This window comes from Mytilus edulis, chromosome 14 (genome assembly GCF_963676685.1).
Source record: "Mytilus edulis chromosome 14, xbMytEdul2.2, whole genome shotgun sequence".
NCBI lineage: Eukaryota > Metazoa > Mollusca > Bivalvia > Mytilida > Mytilidae > Mytilus > Mytilus edulis.
Genome location: NC_092357.1, coordinates 45,685,629 through 45,705,588, shown reverse-complemented (window position 1 = coordinate 45,705,588; position 19,960 = coordinate 45,685,629). Strand labels below are relative to the sequence as shown.

Genomic DNA, 19,960 nt, shown 5'->3' with positions numbered 1-19,960 from the left:
GTCTAAACTTATAGCATGCATATGAAACTAAGGAATCGTGTCCAAAATATGAATTGAGAATGACAGACCAGTAGTCAGTATGTATGTTTTGTTATTAAAAAGCATCGTATGTTGACCTATTTTTCAGATTTATAATGAACGTTTCACATTACATTTACTTTCATAATACTGGCTTAAACAGCGGTAACCTAAAAGAACAAAAAATATTGCTAGATCCCTTATTTGTTTAATATATTTATTGATCAAATGACCCAAATAAACATATTTCCAGGAGTTTTGGGAATATCTTTGTTGTAGTTTTGTTGAAATTTTCCAATATTCATTGGTTACATGTGTATTCAACAACAGCATACTCCGTGTCTTGTGCATGACATACTTAACGATGCATAACATGCTAGATTTCACCGTTTTTTTCTTCTATTAATTATGTAAGAATAAAATTGAGAAAGGAAATGGGGAATGTGTCAAAGCGACAACAACCCGACCATAGAGCAGACAACAGCCGAAGGCCATCAATGGGTCTTCAATGTAGCGAGAATTCCCGCACCCGTAGGTGTCCTTCAGCTGGCCCCTAAAATATGTATACTAGTACAGTGATAATGGACGTCATACTAAACTCCGAATTATACACAAGAAACTAAAATAAAAACTCATACGAGACTTACAAAGGCCAGAGGCTCCTGACTTGGGACAGGCGCAAAATTACAGTGGGGTTAAACATGTTTATGATATCGCAACCCTCCCCTATACCTCTAGCTAATGTAGAAAAGTAAACGCATAACAATACGCACATTAAAATTCTGTTCAAGAGAAGTCCGAGTCCAATGTCAAACGATGTAACAAAAGAAAATAAATAAAATGGCAATAATACATAAATAACAACAGACTACTAACAGTTAACTGTCATGCCAGCTCCAGACCTCAATTAAACTGATTGAAAGATTATGTCTTCATCATATGAATATCAGGCACAATCCCTCCCGTTAGGGGTTTAGTATCATACTATCATAAAATATATGAGAAGAACATAACCCGTGTCATGCCAATGTTCATGTTCTATCGACTGAAATTTAAAAGGACAGATATTGGCTTTCACTATGAAAATTGCCGAATGACGTCGAATTGTCATGCAATAACGTTATAGCATGCTATAATAACCGGAAGCAGTTGATCTAAAATGAAAGCAGTGGCTTTAAACTGGAAACTGTTGATAGCAAAAGTCGTATCACACGGTTAAAGCAATTTTTCAAACAGAATGAATAGATATGTGTACTAATTAGTTTTATCAAGGAATACAATTTTACCATTATTCTCTACAGTTATATGATAAATATCTTTATATCGAAATGAGTAATAATATTTTATGCTGAAGACTCTACTAGTTCAGCCAACTTCTGGTTCACTTGATTGCATAGCTTAGCAATTTCATTCATTTTGTCATCCCTTTCTATGTCATCGTTTGTCATATGATAATAACTTCTTGTCCTGAAAAAAAAACATACCGATAAATATTTTCAATTGTGCAAATGAGGAGCCTAAACATACATGTACCTGTCAGTTGGAATTCTTTAAAACAACTTTACCTTCATATCACTATGATAACAAATTACCGCGAGGTATCAATAATAAAACAATACAAGACGACGAAACAAACCAAATACACACAAAACCAATAAATAAACGAGAATATACATGTAGCTTAAGTCGACTTAAAGGGAGACTATAACCAGTGGTAACCTGTAAGACTATACATCGTTCTAGTTCCTGCATGGACCTTCTGGAATAAATCAGATATCCATACATTTAATATATATCCCACAATATTACGATATGCAATGTTTTGTTGTAATTTTAATAGTTGCTCATAATACCTTGGTACGTTTGATCCATGCTTGTCATCAAGTGATTTAAAACATTCGTTCATGGCTTTTGTTTCAAAGTCAGCAACCACGTTCTCCAAATCTAAATGAATAAACACCATGTTTCAGCATGCATTTAACCTTTATTCATAGAACATTTTGATGGTAACTTATGATGTTATACATGTAGAAGCAAGTGTGACATAACGTTTGAGATTTGAATAGTGTGTTGTCCAATAAAAAGATAAAAAGAAGATGTGGTATGAGTGCCAATGAGACAACTCTCCGTTCAAGTCATAAATTTATAAAAGTAAACCACTATAGGTCAAAGTACGGTCTTCGACACGGAGCCTTGACTTACACCGAACAGCAGGCTATAAAAAGTTCCCAAAAACTATATAAATGTAAAACACAGATTCCTATTTGAGGACCGTCGGAAATAATTGCAGCGGGTTTAAAGTTGTAATGGTACCAAATCTTCACACTTATATCTGAAACAATAGTGTAACAACACAATTCTTTTATTTTTATTTAACTTTTTAAATTTACAAATAGCATTATTTCAATCTCGTAGTGTTGCATAAATTATTTCATGTTATAAATTGTCTCTTTGTAATAATTAAGAAAAACTAACAGCAAAAAACACAGGATAATGGGATATCCTTACGAACATTTGACGTGATATGCAATTTGTAAACATTACCAGAGTAGGTGAAAAGAGAAAGAGTATTCATAGTAAGGCCTTTAACGACAAATAATATGCAACAAATCTGAATCTCAAACAAACGAAAACAACCGCAATACTTGTCACCTTACTTGAAATATTTACTGAAACAACCTATCCAAAGGCAAATGTAGTAAGCAGACAATATAGAAGTTCAAAAAGGTACCAACTACTGCATAAAATACACTGTTCGACAGTTTTTGTCATATCTAATATTTTCAATTTATAATTATTAGGAATACCGTGCAGCGATATGAAATAGAACATTACAGCGAACACATCTGCTAGTTGAAAGGTAACAACTAGTTTAGAAATTTACTGATTTTGTCATATTTTCAATCGATGTTTGTTTTTCGGAGTCTTCTTAAACATTTAGGGAAATACTTGTATAACTGCAATTGTGTATCTTTCATCAGTTTTATTCCCTCTTTACGGGTAATGTTATTTTACATTCACGGTTGTTGCATCGGTCATAGAATTCGTTGGAGATATTTAAATCGACATCCTACGGTGTTATTTTACCTGCGGCAATCAACTTTACACTATCAAAAGACTTTAATAATATATCGAAGTTCAGTTAATAGCTTGATATACATTGTTTCGAAGATAAAGATCAGGTGTAATAGTTGTCCAGAGGGGCGACATACATGATTTATTCCTCACTGCATATCTATGATACCGTATATATATATACAAAAACTATTTACTTCGTTATATTATAATAAGTTATATTAGTATGAATTTGTTCATCGTAAACAGGACACAATAAAATTTAAACTTGGTTTACTTCCAACAAACAACTTAACAGTCAGGGGCATTACTTAAACAAGTAATTTTTTTAGTTACTTATATAGGTAATTTTTGTTTTAAAAAATTATAAAATTACTGAATCATGTGAATAGAGTTATTTTAAATTTCAATAGAAGCGTAGACTAAATGCAGTTTTCATGAATTTTTATAGCATTTTATATCATAAAATGAAGAATTTATCAGGTCGAAGAAGAGTATAGAGATAAAGGGTTACTTTAAAAATAATGACAAAAATATTACTTATTTTATACATCTTTGAAAGAATTAGTAATACCACTTATTTAAGGAATATATGTAATTGTTTAGTGTTACCAATTATAAATTACATCAAGTCTTAATTAATTCACAAGTTTCTATCTATTTATATCTGTCTATCATCAAAATGTTTGAGGAAAATGGTATTTTAATAGTCCCAAGAGACCAATCTTTGAACAAAAAGCGTCGATATGAAAGATAAGTGCGTCAGAAAGGCAATTAGGGTTTCAGAAAGATTAGATTTTATATTTCATGGGAAAAATAACCAGATGAACGTGAAAAATTTCTAACGCTATCAAACCCTGTATAGTTGGACACCTATAAAAATAATATTTAGAAAAGTTACTTATATACGTAATATTTGAAATAGCCTCGTTTTCAACATTACTTGTATAGGTAATTTTAAATGTTACTTGTTTAAGTAATGCCCTTGACTGAATTAATATGCGTCAGTCACATCCTTTATGTGCTAGTTATCATGACTTTGTAGTCTCTTAAACATGTTAAAGTTGATGTTTGTCCTTAATAAGTAAGTGTATTGTAGAATCTTTTTGATTTAGTTAAGCTTTCAAATTGATATTTTATCGTGTGTTTTTCTATGTCGTGATGTTATACTATTGTTTAAGAAAAAGAGAGAAGGTTTGGTACCATCAAACGTTTAATCCCGCTGCAAATGTTTGCACCTGTCCTAAGTCAGGAATCTGATGTACAGTAGTTGTCGTTTGTTTATGTAATTTGTACGTGTTTTTCGTTTCTCGTTTTTTATATAGACTAGACCGTTAGTTTTCCCGTTTGAATGGTTTTACACCAGTAATTTTTTGGCCCTTTATAGCTTGTTGTTCGGTGTGAGCCAAGGCTCCGTGTTGAAGGCCGTACACTGACCTATAATTGTTTACTTTTATAAATTGTTATTTGAATGGAGAGTTGTCTCATTGGCACTCACACCACATTTCCCAATATCTATCTTATACATATTTTACTTTCTTTGGAATATTTGCATCTATTGTTTTTGCTTTATAAGTGGTAGGTTTGTATTTACATCTACACAAATAATTTAAAGTTTATCATAGTAAATATGTTTAAGTACCTGCTGGCATATCCACCTGAAAAGCAGTGTCAAGTTTGCAGTCCTTCTTGCACCATTTATGATAAATAAAATATCCAGCTCTATATAAATGATTCATCATAATCAGTGGTGGTGCAAGAACAGGTCTTTCGTAATACTCATGAACAAGTGAATATCTATGGAACTTCCAAATCAAGACTGCATTATCTTGAACTTTTTGAAATGTATTTCTGAAACAAAATTTGTTAGCTGAAAGTTTTAATTAGCGTTCGGAAATATAAATCGTTTTTCTTGATCATGTTGATAGTCAATATCACAAAAGGAATACTAGCTATATATAGCATACAGCAAACACTTAGCTTGATACATCCTCTTCAATCAGATACTCGTGTACTGTGTACAGATGGGTGCAGTCCTAACCTGTACAACAAGTTAACTTGATAACCAGTCATTTGGACTGGTCAAAGTTAACCTGTGACCAAATTTAGGACTGCTCTGACCAGTCCTAGGATCAAAATCTAGTTAACTTGAAAAGCGGACTTGGTCATAGGACTGTTTTTATGTCTGCCAAAAAGTTAACTTCGAAACAGGTCCGCTATTGATATAAGTTAACTTCGAACCAGTCCTGCCGTAAAGTTAACATAAGTTAACTTCGAAACCAGTCCTGCCATAAAGTTAACATAAGTTAACTTCGAGACCAGTCCTGCCACAAAGTTAACTTTTGCTTTGACAAATACTATCGAAACCAGACCTGTTCCCAAGTTAACTTTTGACTGGTCTGCTCAACACTAAGTTAACTTGTAACCAGGACCGCTCTACATCGATTTTTTAAAAATATTTTTTAATAATATCTTTGTTTCGTAGTATAAACATCGAAAATAAAGTAAAACTAATACTTCCGTTATATAAATAGGATTTAATACGAATATTTGAAAATAAAGTTCGCATAAAACGTTGCTTAAAACACAAAAAAACACAAATTTATCTGTGATCTGCCAATCTATAAATTAAAAAACCACCTTGGTTACAATGATAACGGGCACTGAATATATATTCCAATACCTATCAAATTCAACCATATTTGCACTGTATTTATATGTATATCTATGAAAGGACGTATTTTAGAGGAAAGGATCATTTTAACACACGACTACAAATTTTTGTTCGCATAAATTTAGGGTGCCAGCATATGTCCTCCTTTTATTACAAATATTGATACGTAACAAAATTTCAGTAGTTTTGATACCTCTTGCTGACTTGCATGACTTGTGCAACAAAATTATTTGACCGTGTTGACCAAAACTGACCATGTGTGCACTTTTTTTTATAAATCTATATACCCGCATAGTAAATCAGCCATATTTTTTTCAAATTTTTGTTCGCATAAATTAAGGGTGCCAGCATGTCCTCCTTTTATTCAAAATTTTGATACGTAACAAAATTTCAGTAGTTTTGATACCTCATATTGACTTGTACAACAAAATTATTTGACTGCATCAACTAAAACTGACCATATGTGCACTTTAATTTGTAAATCCATATACCAGCATAGTAAATCAGCCATATTTGTTATGTCAGGATTCAATGTACATTGTATATTACAATGGACAACAATATTACTGTACAATAACAACAATTTTTTGTTTGCATTAATTTAGGGTGCCAGCATATGTCCTCCTTTTATTCAAAATATTGATACGTAACAAAATTTCAGTAGTTTTGATACCTCTTGCTGACTTGTGCAACAAAATTATTTGACCGTGTTGACCAAAACTGACCATGTGAGCACTTTTATTCATAAATCTATATACCCGCATACTAAATCAGCAAATTTTTTCAAATTTTTGTTTGCATGAATTTAGGGTGCCTTCATGTCCTCCTTTTATTCAAAATTTTGATACGTAACAAAATTTCAGTAGTTTTGATACCTCATATTGACTTGTACAACAAAATTATTTGACTGCATCAACTAAAACTGACCATATGTGCACTTTAATTTGTAAATCTATATACCAGCATAGTAAATCAGCCATATTTGTTATGTCAGAATTCAATGTACATTGTATATTACAATGGACAACAATATTGCTGAACAATAACAACAATTTTTTGTTTGCATAAATTTAGGGTGCCAGCATTTGTCCTCCTTATATTCAAAATATTGATACGTAACAAAATTTCAGTAGTTTTAATACCTCTTGCTGACTTGTGGAACAAAATTATTTGACCGTGTTCATCAAAACTGACCATGTGAGCACTTTTATTCATAAATCTATATATACCAGCATACTAAATCAGCAAATTTTTTCAAATTTTTGTTTGCATAAATTTAGGGTGCCTTCATGTCCTCCTTTTATTCAAAATTTTGATACGTAACAAAATTTCAGTAGTTTTGATACCTCATGCTGACTTGTACAACAAAATTATTTGACTGCATCAACTAAAACTGACAATTTGTGCACTTTAATTTCTAAATCTATATACCAGCATAGTTATTCAGCCATATTTTTTATGTCAGGATTCAATGTATAATACAATGGACAATATTGTAATACAATAACAACAACTTTTTGTTCGCATAAATTAAGGGTGACAGCATGCCATCCTTTTATTCAAAATATTAATACGTAACACAATAACAGTAGTTTTGATACCTCATGCTGACTTGTCCGGCAAAATTATTTGTCCGCATCAACTTAAACTGACCATATGTGAACTTTAATTTGTAAATCTATATACCCGCATAATAAATCAGCCATATTTTTTATGTCAGGATTCAATGTAGAAAACAATGGACAGCAATATTGCAATACAATAACAACAAATTTGTGTTCGCATAAACATGTGATAAATTTAGGGTGCCAGCATGTCCTCCTTTAATTCAAAATATTGATACGTAACAAAATTTCAGTAGTTTTGATACCTCATGCTGACCATGCTGACTTGTACAACAAAATTATTTGACCGCATCAACTAAAACTGACCTTATGTACACTTTAATTTGTAAAGTTATATACCTGTATAGTAAATCAGCCATATTTTTTGTGTTAGGATTCAATGTACAATACAATGGACAGCAATATTGCAATACAATAATAACAAATTTGTGTTCGCATACATTTAGGGTGCTAGAATGTCCTCCTTTTATTCAAAATATTGATACATATCAGAATTACAGTGTTTTGATACCTCATGCTGACTTGTACAACAAAATATTTTGAGCGCTTCCACCAAAACTGACCATATGTGCACTTAAATTTGTAAATCTATATACCACATATACCTGCATAGTAATTCAGCCATATATTTTATGTCAGGATTCAATGTATAATACAATTGCAATACAATAACCAGCTGATAACAACAAATTTTTGTTTCGCATAAATTTAGGGTGCCAGCATGTCCTCCTTATATCATGTACATGTATATTCAAAATATTGATACGTAACAAAATTTCAATAGTTTTGATACCTCATGCTGACTTGTACAATGAAATAATTTGACCGCATTGACCAAGACCAAAACTGCCCATATGTGCACTCTAATTTGTAAATCTATATGCCAGCATAGTAAATCAGCCATATTTTTTTATGTCAAGATTCAATGTATAATACAACGGACAGATATATTGCAATACAATAACAACATGAACAACAAATTTTTGTTCGCATAAATTTAGGGTGCCGGCATACATGGCATACATGTCCTCCTTTTATTCAAAATATTGATACGTTACAAAATTTCAGTAGTTTTGATACCTCATGCTGACTTGTACAACAAAATGATTTGACCGCATTGACCAAAACTGACCATATGTGCACTTTAATTTGTAAATCTACATACCATGTATACCCGCATAGTAAATAAGCCATATTTTTTATGCCAGGATTCAATGTATAATCATGATAATACAATGAACAGTAATATTGCAATATAATAACAACAAATTTTTGTTCGCATTAATTTTGGATGTCAGCATGTCCTCCTTTTATTCAAAATATTGATACGTAACAAAATTTCAGTAGATTTGATGCCTCATGCTGACTTATACAACACAATTGTTTGACTGCATCGACCAAAAACTGACCTGCATATGTGCACTTTAATTTAAAAATCTATATATATCCGCATAGTAAATCAGCCATATTTTTTATATCTGGATTCAATGTATGATAAAATAAATGACCGCTGTTGGGATGGCGCCTAGTTATGTCTTCTCCTGGCACTCCTGTGAACATGTTCAGTAGGACGGCAAATGTAAGCAATAAGGAAAACAATTAATGCAATTTTTTTTCCGCATACATTGAGAACGTCAGCGTTTCATCTCTGTATTCATAATATTGAACAGTCACTAGGGTGTGTAAAACGAAACTATTAGGCCGCATCATCCAAGTACATGTACACACACTGACATGTTTGAATTAATTTGTGATTTTTAATGAAAAAATGTATTTGAGGTTCTCTTCTGGTAATAGTATTCTGTTAATCTATCATGTCGATTGATTGATTTTGTTTGTAGTTAAACGTCAAGTGACAACTATTTCATTCATGTGCACAAATCTCTCGACAAATCTGACGAATTTGACGAGATTGTTGGTAGTTTTACCACATCGTACATATCCGGACACTGTACAACTGTACAATTTTCGTTAGAATATTCTGCGGAAAAAAAGAATAGTAAATCCAATCCAAATAAGTAGAATAAGCATGATATACGAATGTTGTTCCGATGCGTTGGATAACCCTAATTTCTGGCCGCCTTCCAATTAAAAAAATATGATAGCTCTATGTAATTGACTAATGTTTATAAGAATATATAAAAATAAAAAAAGAAAGAATTGTGATGTTATTAATAATGTCTAATAGAGTATAGCGAGTAAAGAAGCACTAATGACAGGACGACTGCCCGGATAGGGACAGGACGGTTGACCGGACGAGATATAAATAGTCATAACTTTTTTGTTATTCAGTAGATTTGTTTAATATTTGTAGACTTTAAAGATATTAAACTTTATTTTATGAAAATCAAACAAAATAAGTGATAAAAAATATTTCTGAGTATATAAAGTTGACCGGACGGTATTCACACTCGCCGTTAAACGCTATACATATATTCAACTGGTCGGCAACAACTGTTAATATCTCTTTTGTTTTACAATACTTGTCAACAAAATTCCGGAATCTGTGAAAATAATAAATATTAGATACGAACATATAAATTTCAAAGTAAAAAAAAATGTTTTTCTCCATAAAAAGTTGACCGGACGGTATTCACATTCGCCGATGTACGCGTTAATTATATTGAACTGATAAAAAAAGTGTTAATATCTTATTTGTTTTACAATATTTTTACACGAAACTAAGAAATCTACGAAATCAATAAATACTTGATATGAAAATATAAACTTTACTAGTACATAAAAATGTTTTTCTTCAAAAAAAGTTGACCGGACGGAATTCACATTCGCCGATAAATATGCTTTAAATATATTGAAATGATCGACACAAATGTTAATATCTCTTTTATTTTACCATATTTGTCCATGAAATTAAGAAATTTTGGAGATTTATAAATATGTTATACGAAAATATTAAATTTATAGTTAAAAAAATATTTTTGAGCAAATGAAGTTGACCGGACGGAATTCACAATTGCCCATATATTCTTTAAATATATATTACTGATCGACACATGTTAAAAATCTATCCATGAAATTAAGGAATCTGTGAGCTCTATAAATATACACTTTATAATAAAACCTTTGAGCCCAAAATGTTGACCTGAGTAAGTTCACCAGCACACTAGAAGACCTGATATTTAAAATATTTATTTTTAATTAAGATTACTATCTAATTTTGACACCTGTCGTAATCACCAATCAAGCCAATAATCATGTCATTTAAGTTTTCACACCTGAGACATTAATTGAATTAACTTATATAATCAATCGAAGAACTCTGTACTCTCTGATCAAGACTGGCGTTCATGGTACAAATGGACTCAACCCAAGAACTTCATGCAATATTTACCAAGTATACGTCATTCCACGTCTTCTATATGGCTTAGAAACTTTAAATCTCCAAAACAAGGACACAGTAGCACTATGCAGTTTTCATCTTAGCACTCTGAAGCATATCCAATCACTTCCAAATAGAACAGCTACATAAGCAGTCTACTTGCTCATTGGAGCGCTGCCAATAGCTGCTGAGCTCCACAAAAGACAGTTGATTCTGTTACACTCAATAGCAATGAGTCACAATAACTCAATACGTGAAATTGCATGGAGGCAACATACATCAGGTCGACCAAATAGCTTCTTCAAAAGAATAAATGACATACTGGACATGTATCAACTCCCATCATTCAACGAAATAATGAATCAACATTACAACAAGCTTGACTGGAAAAACATCGTACTAACAGCTATTTCATCTCACTGGACAGTCAAACTAAAAGCAGATTGTGAAGAAAAATCAACACTAAACTTGCTATCAAAAAGAAACCTGAATATTGGACAAACTCACAACGTATGGGATACAATATCGAGCTCCGTCAAAGATGTTAGAAAAGCAGCGACAAAAGTACGCATGTTAACTGGAACATACATGCTTCAAACCTTAAAAGCAAAATTCAATCAAGCAGAGATAGATCCTACCTGCCCAATATGTAAGATTGAAGCTGAAGATCTTCAACACCTTCTAACAAGCTGCCCAGCGTATAGACACATTCGAAAATCGCACTTTCAACAGATAAAAAAATATATTGTTAGCAAAATTGGAAGTAGTGCATGGACAATCAATTTCAATAACAAATTGGCTATCACGCAATTATTGATAGACTGTCAAAGCTTCGTTGAAAGGAATATTCTCCCGAATGACAAACTGAAACTAAGAACAATAGAAATGAAATCAAGGGACTACTGCCACCTAATCCACATGAAAAGAATGAACATTACTAATGCCTAGCTAGTGCGTGGAGTTAGGGGTATATCTCTGTGTAAGGTCAAGCCAGTGTCATTTCAAAAAACTTAAAAGTAGTACGCCATACGATCATTATTAAACTAAGTAAAATAATACTACTATAACATCAAAGTCATGATTTCAGATTATATAAATTTTCATCTTATAAGAAAACTTAGATAGTTTATTCTTACACTAAAATTACATGATAATTATACTTTATCTTTGCAGTTTAAATTAACATTAAGCCTAATTAAATAATGTAACTCAACATCAAAATCAGTCATGCTTATGTTTTATATTGCATTGAAAAGCACCTGTTTAAATTTATGAGTCTGCGAACATGAAATTTATCTAGTATATCTCTTGCCAATTTAATACTACATTACTTTAAAAGTCCCTATATTAATGCTTATATATAAATTCACGACTTGTTGTAAATACACTGGTTTTTATGGTGGAGGATGCTGTTCATTCATATTTTACATAGGATTTATTGAGTTTTAATGTACATATACTGTTAACATTTATCGGTCTCATCCGAGTGCTCCTAAACAGGAGGGAATTACGAAAGAAGAAGAAGTTGGCAATTAGAATCCAATCAAAGATTACAGTGAATTGCATGCACATTTGATTAAACATTACAAAATCTCAAATAAAACTAGATAGCTGACATGGATTAAATTAAAGTGAGATCACCAATCTCCTGGTATCAAATCATTTGAAAAAATAACAACAATGTATTGCAATATGACCTATAACATTGAAGGAGTAAACTTGTATTAAGTCGTGTTCTGACCCTTTATAATAGAAAATAAAGGAACATGGATTACCTTGCACTGGCATCGAACACAAAGTTACTTTAGTATAATACTGCACTGTCACTAACTAGTCTGTCACTATATTTAAATTCAGTTATAAAAAAAAATCACATTTATAGTCTTTCATTTTCTCTTCGAAAGCATTCGAAAGTTTCGCGGACTCTTAGGAGGCACAATTATTTGAATGTCCCTACCCTTGGAACCTCAGTCCGGTCATTTTTTTTCTTCAAGAAAGTTTATATTTACATTTCATATATTTATTGATGTCGCAGATTTCTCAAGTTTCATGACTTAAATCAGCTGCTTAAATGTTGTTAATCCTTAATTTTTTTTTATTAACATACATGTATAATCAACGTGTACATCGGCGAATGTCACACACAACACCGTCCGGTTAACTTTTTTGGCAGAAAAACATTTTTGTTTATCATAAAGTTTATATTTTCGTATAAAATATTTATAAATCTCATAGATTCCAGAATTTCATGGACGAATATTGTAAAACAAAAGAGATATTAACATTTGTGTTGATCATTTCAATATATTTAAAGCATATATCGGCCAATGTGAATACCATCCGGTCAACTTTTTTAGCAGAAAAACTTTTTTTTTTACTTTGAAATTTATATTTTCGTATCTAATATTTATTATTCTCACAGATTCCGGAATTTTGTTGAAAATATTGTAAAACAAAAGAGATATTAACACTTGTTGCCGACCAGTTGAATATATGTATAGCGTTTAACGGCGAGAGTGAATACCGTCCGGTCAACTTTATTTGCTTATAAATATTTTTTCACTTATTTTGTTTGATTTTCATAAAATATATTTTAATATCTTTAAGGTCTACAAATATTAAACAAATCTACTGAATAACAAAAAAGTTATGACTATTTATATCTCGTCCGGTCAACCGTCCTGTCACTATCCGGGCAGTCGTCCTGTCATTAGTGCATTTTTCACACAAAGTCAATGCGAATTCATGTTGTTTATACATATTTTAATAAAGCTCAAGTCTGATATGAAAAGTCGCAAAAACGATAACATTTCATAAGCAGACATGTCCCCAGGTCTGGTCAATTGCAGACTTGTCCACAGGTCTGGTCAGAAGTAGACCTGTCAACAGGTCTGGTCAGGAGCAGACCTGTCCACAGGTCTGGTCTGGAGCAGACCTGTCCTCAGGACTGGTCAAAAGCAGACTTGTCCACAGGTCTGGTCTGGAACAGACCCGTCGATAGGTCTGCAGCAGTCATAAAAAAGCGGACCGTAGGTCTGGTCCACCGTAGACGAAGTTAACCTTCTGGTCTGCTTAAAAATTCTCAAGTTAACTTAAAAAGCAGTCAACAAGTTAACTCTAAGTTAACTTTTGTCAAGGTTAGGACCGCACCCATCTGTAGTCTTATACATATCATATTCATCATAAGATATGTTTTTCTTATATTTAAGAAAAAAACCCATGTTCCCTATTTGTTTAGAATATGTGAAACCGCATTGAAAAAGAAGGTGAAATAATTGTATATAAACCCAAATCAAACGTGTCTATTTATATTAACAAAAACACGTAATCTGTACATTGTGAAGAGATAAAACTTTTGTGTTCTAATATATAACTTAACATAACTTAAGGAGACGGAGCAATATCAGGGAAACCTTGCTTTCCAAATCCCTTAGTATTGATGTATATGTCATGTACATGATTTAAAAAAAATGTTTGGTGTAAAACAGCTTTAGATCGATAGAACTTTGCAAAAAGACAATGACATGTTCTATCTAAAACTGCATGTTGAAATTATGTTTAATTTTCACACAAAGTCAACCAATCAAAACATATAGCTACTTTCAAAATGTGACTATATTATGCTAAAACAATCAATTCAATTAAATCTTTAAATACAACAGGTCTGCAAAATTAAACATCGATTAATGGAGGGAGGTGCAATCATTATACTAAGGAATGTGTCGTTTATGAACAATTTTACGGACAACCCGTCCAATAAAAGTCAATTACAGTTTGTGACAAAATATACGAAAGGTAAATGAGAGAGATTCTGTAGATATTATCCTATTTAGGTTTTTTTAAAATATATACGTGTAAAAGAGGACCGAAAGATATAAGATTTCAATTTTCACTCACGAAAACATAGCAATCAGCAAGTTCAATAACATAAGGTTTGTTAACACCATGTATACAGCTAGCACAATAGGAACTATTGCAGTTGGTTCAGGACATCTAGGTAAAGTACCATTTCTATAAACTGAAGATTCGGTTGTACAAGTTGATGACTCCTGACCTGTGTAAAAACGATAAAATATCAAGAGGTTAGGTATGTGTTACATATGTTGATAAAATGTATGTGTTCACCTTAATTTGTTTTCCTTTTGTACATCATGTGCAGATTCATGTGCGAACATTGTTCTGTTTTTTAAACATTGTTTTTTTTTATTATTATTATTACGGGTCATTATATTTCAATATACACAAATTGTGACAATTGAATGCTCAATTTCCGGACTTAACTTATTTGAGTTCCTTATTTTGAAAAAAAAAGACTGAACAAACATAATATATTTCCTTTGGAGTCTGTTAATCGATTGTTTGTCGCCATTGAGAAGTTTGATAAAGCCCCATTCCCGCTGTACCACGATCGCACCATGATCACCGCGATCTACAATAAATTCAGATCGTGGCGAGTTCGCGGTATGAGCGACATGGAAATGTAAATGGTCGTTGCTTTCACGATGCTAATACGTCCTCATTACAATTCTACAACGACCCCGCTTCGATTATACCACGTTCTAAGCACGCTTATTCTGCGACCTTACTACGCTTATCAAAGATCTATCTTCGCTCTTCACTTTCTCACTACGACCATACAACGAGTTATCCGATTGCAACACGATCTTACCACGCTTCTACTGCGATTATAGCACGTTCTTGACACGATTATACTACGTTCGTGCCGCGATCTTACTACGTTTTCAGCAATAACGTCAACGTAGTGTTCCATATCAATACATTTCCAAACCTTCTATTTCTGATCAATACGTAGATTGCTCGGAAACAATACAGCCATGCCATCAAAATCTACTTGAACACGTGGGTGTGGTGGTAGGGATTGATGTAGAGGCAGAGAAAAGTAACGAATCCTGATCAAGCAGAGATGTCGGACCGACCAATCCAACCCAAATTACAACCTATTGCTAATCCATAAAGCTCAAATGACAACATTTTAGTGAACGATAGCAGAGAAGACACAGATGTGTCAATAGCTATAGGAAGATGTGGTATCAGTGCCAATGAAACAACTCTCCATCCAAGTAACAATTTATAAAAGTAAATCATTATAGGCCAAGGTACGGCCTTTAACACAGAGCCTTGAACACCGAACAGCAAGCTATAAAGGGCCCATAAAAATACTAGTGTAAAACCATTTAAACGGGAAACCCAGCGGTCTTATCTATATAAAAATGAGAAGCATGGTTGAGCGGTTAGAGAAAATGTATATTTACATACAGACAAACAAAGTCTAGGAAGCTTTTTTTTATATATATTGTATGTAAAAATGACAATGAGAATGATGCTCGTAGCATGAATTAACGTTGACAGTTCGTAAGAAGAGTGTGACGAAGACGGCAAGGACGTGCTAGAATCGTACTTTTGTCGTCATGATCGTGGTAAAGTCGTAGTGGAAGCGTAGTTGGATCGCGGTGAGAACGTGATGGTCGTAATAACGTCGCTGTGAGGTCGTAGTGCAGTCTCTCCGAAGTAAATGATACATGTGTGTAACGTACTCCGAATATTTTTTTATGGAATGGGACATGTATAACCATTACATACATTTGTTCGAGTAGCGGTTTCAAATTATCAGAAAAACAAAATGTTCAACAAATGTATTTCAATCATACATCATACAATGTGCGTAACTATATCTAACTTGAACACACTGTGTTTAAATATTTGAACTAAATGACTTTTAGGTTGTTTTAAATAAAGGAAAATCAAAATAAAGAAATAGTAATTTGCTATAAGGACTTAAAAATTATTTCTTCTTTATTGTAAGACGTATTTTACTTATACAGTACTAGTGAATGTGTTCATGTTTTATTGATTAAAACCAATAAATCCATTGCCATACAGGTTGATATACAAAATTGTTGTTAAGGAACCATTATCATGATAATAAGCACATCGTGTGAAAAAATATTTGAAGAATACTTTCCATAAATAAGATTAGAAAAGAAAAGAAAATAACACCATGTTCAATAATTCAAAGTGTTTTCACTTTTTATATACACGATAGAAATTTAAGGGGGAAAAAGAAAAGATCAGCGTTACCATACAATGCATGTAAGTATTAAAGTATCATATACTAAGCACATCTAGATCTTTGTTTCTTATATTTCTATAGTTACACAAATTTCATATTTTAAGGGCAGAGTACAAAGATCTGTGCTTATCTTGTGGGTAAAAAATTCACTTGGAACATTATGTAGAGACTATTAGGAATAAACGGCTATAATCATTTGACAATCATATTGTTATTAAATATAACTCTAAAATGCTTATGAATGTTCAAAGTGTTTACCTTCTATTGTTTCAAGAAATAATTCACCGTACATCTGCCAATATGGTAAATATACCCCATTTTTTAAAAGCTGAAATGTTGGTTCCGAATTAGGATACAAATTAGCCTGTGTAATTATTCCAAAGCTCACAAGAACAACTGCAAAAATCATGATGAAAAATTGCAAATCAGTCATCTGAAATAAATAGATCTCTATATTAAACGACTTATTAATCAACTCATAATTTTTGTTTCGTTGTCAGTTGATATCGACTACTACATTTTTGAAATGTTTATTACATAACGGTCAACTCGTGATGGCGTCCGTATACATTTATTCATTTGGGAGCAAATTGATTAGGTTAAAACCTGCTGAGTTCACCCAAAAAAGTATGAAAACAACACGAACGATATTTCAGGATGACGTCGTCTATTATTTTATTTCAATATATTTACAGTAACTGTTATACTTTAAAACCCGCAAAACTTTCGTATAATCCTAAAGTCCCATAAATGACTGAGAAAGGATATGTGTATCGGAATTATATATAGATAAAGGTAATAATAGTTTACCGCTGTTAAATATTCATTAATCCATTAAATCTGACCCAATTTGAGTAAAAACCAAAACCAACACCAAAGGAAACACACCAACGATACGATGAAAAAACACGGAACAAAAGTAACACTGAACTGCTACAAAAACAAAAGCCAACATACATATAAACGAACAATGTGATGAGAATTGCCGTATTTATTCTCGCTTATATGGCGTGACCGGATTACAGTACACATAAACGCATACATAACTTATTTAGGATACTAACATCTTTAGGTTATAAACATTATGTCAAGTACATTTTACCTACCATTTTACCTATCATGATAATCTTCGGTCCAGTATTTTTTGCAACATAGAAGAATTGTAATGTGCGCAAGATAAAGAAGGCAAGGGTTACACTGTACGCCATCCGTGCCCATACAAAATCATCCTTTTTCATTGAAAATCTTAGAAAGACTGACAATAAATACATAATGTACATGACTGCGTCAAATTTGTTCCAATTGTCTGTCCACCAGCTACATATTCTGTGCCATAAGAGGCGTTGTTCTCTCTGACATATCTGGAAAACACATATTTGATCAACGTTATGTATTGAAACCGATTTTTTAATCAGAATACATTCTCGATCGAACAAGGACTGATTCGATATCAAGTTGACTATTGATTTATATTTATGTGTACACTTAATCATAAGTAACCAATTATAAATAACGACGCAATGGTGAGTAAGGTAAGCAAATGGCCAGCCTCTACAAATTTTTCATATCTTTTCTATAAAATAATTCACCTTACAGCAAATTTAAGGTGTCCCCTAGCACAAGCTTGAGCGGAATTCTTTGCTTTAAATGGGACAATTCGATTGTGATTATTTATTCATTTTATGTATATTGATATATTTACCTGTCGAAGTTATTCTAATAACAAAGTCAAAATCCAAAAGAAAATACAGAACTCCATAGACGAGAGTTGACCATCAGAAATTGGGTGTAGATTTGTAAGAACGAAGAAGCTGAAGCAGCAAAGCATCAAGAGATAGGAGATCTGGAAAAGATGTTACAAATAAATTATAATTACGAATCAAGACAAGGACATTTGGAAATGTTAATAAACAAATATTCTAACTTAATGTATAAAAAAAATTAAAAAAAAAATTTATGCTGATCCATTTAATTCTGACATCATGCAGGCAAACGTAGAAAAGAATATTCGAAACCAGAGTTTATATAAGTGAAAATCGAAATATGAGATAAAAGATATGAAGTCCAAGAAGAGTAAACAAATAATGTCATCGCTTTGTGAAAGAATTTACACGGTAAATTCCATTTAAACATTGATGTAATAAATACAATTTAAAACGAAAAAACATTAATTCTTAATAAAAATTCCGTAAAGAGTTCAATGTTTGGTTCAGATTCTACAAGAGCTTTACTAAAGTTGTGTCAAAATTATTCCTTTAGGGTCCGCTCTTGTAAAATAATAGATATGCAAGAAATAGCAATGAAAGTTACATAGTGATCAACATTGTTAAAATGTATACATATACTGTATGAATACGCAATCATCTCCACTTATTTTTTTTTATTTTTGAATATTTCTAGGAAAATATAATCCTATCAAAATCGAAAAATCAATTGAATCGATATTTCATCTTTATAATTTCCATATAAAACATCATCATAATTATTGGATATCATTTCGTACCTTAATCATGTTAATGATGTGTGTGTTAAAAACATGACTCAATTCCTAAAATTGCATTAAATTATCATAAACATTGCTCGTTGTCAAACATTTCACTGATTGATTTCTGATTTCGTTATTAAATTTAAGCGAATTAGTAGACAAAGAGACGATTTTTGTTTTAAAATAGACATTTGGTCATGTTATTTTATTTAATCACAATGTTTTTAAATATAAATGTTGTCGTATAATATGTATAACTTGCATGAATTAATAAACTATTAATGAGTTCTTACCACATTTGTCCAAAATGTTGTCACAGGTGCACCATAGAACTAATACAACGCCTTTATCAAGTATATATTTACCCTCTGATGAGTCTCCCCAACCAGTCAATTCTTAAAAATGGTTCTTTATAATTATTTTTGTCTCTACTTTTGTTTGAAACAAATTTAATACATGGTATGAAAATAGGAAAGAAATTGCAGGCAAGGATCTGAAATTATAACATGCAAGATTATATAAAAATGAAATCATTTACAGAAATATTTTCGATAAAACGAGTAAGTGAAAAGGCTACACATATCCTGCTTAAAAAGATATTAGGTATTATCTCTTTTTAAACGAAAACGTTTCTTGGTATTATTACTGTATT

General features: G+C 31.9%; 1 protein-coding gene across 1 annotated transcript; it reads right to left on the bottom strand.

Moving 5' to 3' along the window:
• Positions 1 to 908: 908 nt before the first annotated feature.
• On the bottom strand, positions 909 to 18,169 carry LOC139503346 (transient receptor potential cation channel subfamily M member 3-like). The gene is made up of 6 exons (XM_071293117.1): positions 17,930 to 18,169; positions 17,082 to 17,256; positions 14,630 to 14,786; positions 4,736 to 4,944; positions 1,872 to 1,962; positions 909 to 1,485 (listed from the first exon to the last, which is right to left on the bottom strand). The coding sequence occupies exons 1-6, from the start codon at positions 18,101 to 18,103 to the stop codon at positions 1,362 to 1,364; spliced, it is 930 nt and encodes a 309-aa protein (XP_071149218.1). The 5' UTR covers positions 18,104 to 18,169; the 3' UTR covers positions 909 to 1,361.
• Positions 18,170 to 19,960: the final 1,791 nt, after the last annotated feature.

What these genes read in the sequence shown, in the direction of transcription:
- LOC139503346 (XM_071293117.1), bottom strand. Translation starts at nt 18,103, where the DNA reads ATGTACATTATGTATTTATTGTCAGTCTTTCTAAGATTTTCAATGAAA. An exon ending in ATTTCTTGAAACAATAGAAG is followed by an intron (nt 14,787 to 17,081) that starts GTAAACACTTTG and finishes GTTTTTACACAG; the next exon opens with GTCAGGAGTCATCAACTTGT. An exon ending in CATGGATCAAACGTACCAAG is followed by an intron (nt 1,486 to 1,871) that starts GTATTATGAGCA and finishes TTTTTTTTTCAG; the next exon opens with GACAAGAAGTTATTATCATA.